The sequence below is a fragment of the Ipomoea triloba genome, chromosome 13 (assembly GCF_003576645.1).
Source record: "Ipomoea triloba cultivar NCNSP0323 chromosome 13, ASM357664v1".
Taxonomy (NCBI): Eukaryota; Viridiplantae; Streptophyta; class Magnoliopsida; order Solanales; family Convolvulaceae; genus Ipomoea; species Ipomoea triloba.
The window spans coordinates 13,255,992-13,261,667 of record NC_044928.1 but is presented as its reverse complement, the minus strand read 5'-3'; the positions used below and the strand labels follow the sequence as shown (position 1 = coordinate 13,261,667).

The 5,676-nt window shown below is 34.2% G+C and overlaps 2 protein-coding genes and 1 long non-coding RNA gene across 3 annotated transcripts; all 3 read right to left on the bottom strand.

Moving 5' to 3' along the window:
* Positions 1-254: 254 nt before the first annotated feature.
* On the bottom strand, positions 255-1,318 carry LOC116001222. Its single transcript, XM_031241112.1, has 2 exons — positions 985-1,318; positions 255-589 (listed from the first exon to the last, which is right to left on the bottom strand). The coding sequence occupies exons 1-2, from the start codon at positions 1,316-1,318 to the stop codon at positions 255-257; spliced, it is 669 nt and encodes a 222-aa protein (XP_031096972.1).
* Positions 1,319-1,343: 25 nt separating this feature from the next.
* LOC116001221 lies at positions 1,344-3,272 on the bottom strand. Its single transcript, XM_031241110.1, has one exon. The coding sequence runs from the start codon at positions 3,270-3,272 to the stop codon at positions 1,344-1,346; it is 1,929 nt and encodes a 642-aa protein (XP_031096970.1).
* Positions 3,273-4,733: 1,461 nt separating this feature from the next.
* LOC116001807 lies at positions 4,734-5,676 on the bottom strand. Its single transcript, XR_004094292.1, has 2 exons — positions 5,610-5,676; positions 4,734-4,796 (listed from the first exon to the last, which is right to left on the bottom strand). It is a non-coding gene; the product is annotated as an uncharacterized LOC116001807 (long non-coding RNA).

Below are 5,676 nucleotides of genomic sequence, written 5' to 3'. Positions count from 1 at the left end.
GAATGATATATCACAGTAATGTATTGAACCATAGAGGATTTGTCATGTATAGATGAATTCAATTGTCTCAATTCAACATCTTGCACAGATTGTTATACAGGAAACCTGTGTCACATGTGAGATAAATAGTTGTCAATTGAAAATAATTAGTATTTAAGAAGTATGTTTATTTTAATTTGAAATAAGAGAGTAAACAAAACTTACATCAATAAACGTGAGACATGGTGCTAATTTTTGTTTCGTGTAACTGTGCTCTAAGAAATGTACTCGAGGATTTCTTGATAAACAATATTGTTTGTGATATTGGTGAGTTTGTTTTGACCGTCATCGCTGAATATAATCGTCTTGACAGATTCAGCCTTTTTTGCTCGAGACATAGCAACGTATAATTGTCCATGACTAAAAACCGGCTCTTTCAAGTAAATTCCAACGAAATCTAGTGTTTGTCCTTGAACTTTGTTAATGGTCATGGCAAAACAGATTTTAATAGGAAATTGTGTCCTCTTAAATGGTATTGGACAATTTTCATCCTTTGATGGCTCTAGAGGAATTCTTGGAATGAAGACATGCTTTCCTTTGTATTCACCAACTGCAATCAAACAACTTATGAGATGATCTTCAAATGAATCACAAACCAATCTTGTCCCGTTACACAATCCTTCAGATGGGTTCAGATTTCTCAATAAAATTATAGGGCAATTTTTCTTCAGAATTAACTTTTGAGGAGGCAGGCCAGCTGGGGATAAAGTGTGTAAATAATCTTTACAATGCATTTGCTTCGAATCAAGTGGTTCGTCAAAACTAACATAGCACTTACTTTCTCCCGGGAATCTATCTATTAAGATAGAATTAATTTCATCCGCAATCTCATTTTTAGGTGTTAAGATGGCTTTGCTCATTAATGAATAAGGATCAGTCTCGAAACACGTTAAGTCAGGATATACGGATTGGAATAAAGCATAAGAGAGGTATCCTCATTCGTACATGGAATAATGAATGAACATGGAATCTTAATCTTGTCTCGACCAACTAATTGTTCAGTTCCATCGCCAATCTTCATCAAGTACTCACAAAAAGCCGGATCCTCGTTTGCACAAATATTTTGGACCAATTTTAATCGTCGGATAGTTGGCCAAATTAAGGGTGATTTAACCAAACTCGCTTCAATGAAATCTTCTTTCTTCCCATATCTAATTACCGGCAATGTTTGTCGAAAATCACCTCCAAAAACAACTACTTTTCCTCCAAAAATTTGATCGGTGTCCATAATATCTCTAAGCGTTGTATCAACGCTTTCAATAGCCCGACGGTTAGCCATAGAAGCTTCATCCCAAAGAATCAGTCTACATTTTTTTTAATAAGGTAGCTTCTGCGGTTCGTTTTCCAATATTGCATACATACTTATCATCTCCATCAATTGGTATTTTGAACGTAGAATGAGCTGTACGACCACCGGGTAGAATTGATGCTGCAATTCCTGAACTTGCAGTTGCAAGTGCTATCCATTTTCTAGACCTGACAGTAGCTAATAAGCATTTGTATAGGAATGTCTTACCAGTACCACCTGGACCATCTATGAAATAAACTCCAGCCGAGTTTGAAATGATACTTGCCATAATTGTATCAAATGCGTTGCGTTGCTCAACATTTAATTTTTCCACACAAAGCAAGTCATATTCACTTACTTGTATGTTATACTCAGCTGCAATTTCTCTATCCTCCTTTTCTTGGGTTGACATAGATAACCTGTTATCAACCAAGTTAAAGTCATCAATTTTCTTCCCCATTTTTTCCACTGCATTTGCAATTAATTGAAGCACCATTAGTTGGACTTCATCATCAGTGTGTAGTCTTGTCCTGAGTAGATCTTCACACATGTATGACTTAAATTTATTCCACAAGTTGCGAGGGTTTGAGATATCACAAAAAATTAGAAGAGTTGCAAATAATCTCCTAAAACTTGATGGCATCTGGTATAATACTGCTTCATCTAGACACTTCTCGACAATATGATCCCCAGATAAGAGACCCAAATTTTCAGCTGCCTCACGAAAAGTTACTGCTTGATTGCCATTGACAGTTTTTATGTTGTCAAACGATTTGGGTGTCCTAACATTCATCAGTAATAAGCGTAAATAGTAACGCTCTCCTTCAGTTGGATTGACTGTCACAAGTCTACCTATGACTTCTTTCTTCTTTCTCTGTGTCCACAATTTTTTTTGATTGTTCCACACAAAATATTCCGGAAATTGAATATAAAGCAAGTTTAATTTTTTTGCAACTTCATCTACACGAGTCATGTAGAAAAATTGTGTTAACATTGTGCGAGAAGCGAAGTCATCTTCAACTATATTAACCAACCTGTCATTGCCGTGAAAATTAATGTACTGATAGTTTTGTAGATGAACTTGTAAGTGCACAACTGCAGGCCTTATTTTGGAAATTGGGAAGGCATATATTCTCCAAGCCGCTTCAGGTGGTGAAACCCATCTTGCACTTTGGTATTCTTTAATCTCATCAAACTCATGAACATCAGCACCAACATATAAACTTAGGCTAATTCTGTCGTGTCCCTTGTATATATATTTATATATATACTTCACACATCTGATCCCAGCACATACTTCAACATTTATATGACAATCAAATTTCGCCAACAAATATGGATTATAAGGGACAACCCACCTATTATCAAGCTGATGACCTCTGACCACAACATATGCTGAAGTGTCCATCCTACGATATATAGGGTAGGAGTTTTCGTCAAATGTAGTCTCATCGTTAAAGGATCGAGGATACTTATTTTTGCAAGATGGAGCAACTTGTTGTTGGTGGTGAAGCATACAAGGACAATTAGGATTTAGAGAACCACACGGACCATGAATCATATGCTTTTTGACCATATTGTATAAGTGGGGTTCAGTTTCTTTATTAGGAATCTCAGCAGATATGAATCTGTCACAATGAGCAGGAGTTGTAATTTTGAATTTGCTCTTCAAAATGATTAGAAAGTGAGCATGTGGAAGTCCCCTTTTTTGAAACTCAATCACATATGCATATGCTGCGACTTCTCCAAAAATGTGTCTCTTAAATATGTCATTTTTTAGCTCTTCAAGTCTAGCATGGAAAACACGAGCTAGAAGGTCTGGCCTATTTTGTGGTTCATCGACATATTTGAGAAGTTCTTTAATCTCAGGCCAATTAGGATTACATGTGACTGTTATAAATAGATCAGGCTTGCCAAATCGTTGCACAAGTGACATGGCATCCATGTACCTTCTTCGCATATCACGTGGTCCTCCTATAAAAGAAACAGGCAAAATTACCATGCGACCGACATCAGCACCCACAGTGGCGCCTGTTTCTACGCTATCCACAAGTCCTTGATAAGTTTCAGAATGACTTTGTTGCTGTTTTTTTCTAAAGTAATCAAGTCTTTGAGTTTCAATCTTGATATATGTATCAACANCATTCTTCAGCTTGAATCAACTCGTCAATTGAATTAATATTATTTGGATTAATGTTGGCTGACTGTCTTGATCCTGTAGTACCAACATGTTCCCGAGACGAAACCCTCTGAATACCTTCATGCCAACCAATATCACCATGCGGAAATAGAAGTGGATATTGCAATGGGTCATAACAACCATAGTAGTATTGAATATATTGTGACCTACCACTATGTGCATGTACCCTAATGTTTCTATTTCCATCAAGTCCATCTCCATTATCTTCAATCCATATTGCAGCTACTTGAGAAGCAAATGGCATGTTGTAAGTTCTTTGATCCATTGAAATATCTGAACGCAATATTATGCTGAACTCGTCAGTCTGAGCAATATCTTTAAGACTTCTGAAAAATTGACCGTATGGATTTCCTGACATAAGTTGAATAAGTGCACTAACAATATCTCTGTCCATCCTATCAGCACCTTGAAGTCTGTTCTCAAGTTCATGTTCAGTGTCAAAGAAATAGAGTTGCAAATTGCGAGGAGGACAACCATTTGGTAACAAATCATTCACAAAGTGATACATCTGACCTTGAACTTTAAATGTGTAGATTCCTTTATTTCTTCTGCATAGGTCTTTATCATAGTTTTGTATTCCCAAAGAAGTAAATGCAAATGTATTGTTATAGGTTCTGACAGATGCTTGAAAATGCTTTGCAGCAGAATGTTGACCAACAAATAAATTCCTTAAAATTGTAGGCATTTCATTTGAGATGAGCATAATTTGGCCACGTGAACAACAGAAGCCCGGTGGTTCGTATTGAAAGCGTTTTGCCCCACAATAAGTACAATCATTCATTGGAGTCAATGTAAATGGATTATGTTGGGAGGCATTTGAATTTCTCACTAAGTGTGTAAAAAATTGGAATAATTTTTTATTTTATTTTGATTTTTAACATGGAGGCATATGTACGTATTTGTATACAGAGTAGCATAATTTTAGTTTTAATATATTTTGGTAAAAATATGTGAATTAATTTGGCAAAGCAAGTGTAAAGTAATTAGTTTACTATAAGATGAAAATTATAAAATATATAAAAGAAATATGGGTAATGTAAGTGTGAAAGTTTAGTATATTGTAAGTACCTGGAATTGCATTGCTATGATTCGCTCCACGAGCATCTGACAACCTTTATTCTTTTTCTTTAGCAGAGGCATCAAGTGCAAGTCTACGCCTGAGATTTCTACTCTCACGTTGAGCAACATTTCGAGCATACTTTTCTCTGTCTTTTCTATTTCGCTCAGCTCGATCAATAGTAGGTTGAGAAGGGCCACAATTATTCATTACTAAAGAAGATGAAATAAATTACATAATTAGAAATTATCTATAATTTTTAATCTATGTATGACAGTTAATATTGGTATTTACATTAAGACTAATTATTAGACTGCATATGTTTAACCATAAACAAAGAAGGCAAATGTTTTGTAAGATACACTTGTAAGTTAATGTAATCTATTATGTGGTATAATATATGCTTACATCTGTCTGATTTTTGAAAGTATTTAATTATTTACGAGTATTGCTATATTAGTGTATTTTGTATTAAAAAAATCATATAAGAGCATTCCAAATTAATGACAAATAAAACAAATGATAATTAAGATTACTCTAATAAAAAATAATAATACAAATTGGTGTTAGTTCTACCTTAGAATCAACCTATATTGTATTTAAAAATAACTAATAAATAAATAAATGATGTCGAGTTTTTTCGTAAGAATCTAAGTTATATGCAATTGATGTCTACACTATCATGTATACGTCAGTTCAGCAACTGATGTTTATACTATCATATATATGTTGGTTATAGAAAAACTAACGTACAAGAGTTCATACTAATTCTACAATATTTGTAAAGTCGATGAGCATAAATATTACTCATTGCTTAGTTCGTTTCATTCCAAGAAAAATTCATTTTGAAACTGTGCGTCTATTTCATTTTACAATTAAAAATTGATTTAAGATAAACTAACCAATTACTTGTACACTCATGAGTAGATTCTAGTCTACTCTAGTCTAGTTGAATAAACAATAATGGATAGAAACTGTAGCTACAAGAAAATATCAATTAAATCAACTTTGAAATAAAATAGAACCTGATTTATTTTGTCTGACTTTTCACCAATGTCAAAGATTATGTATGGTCACATTGTGTAATATCAA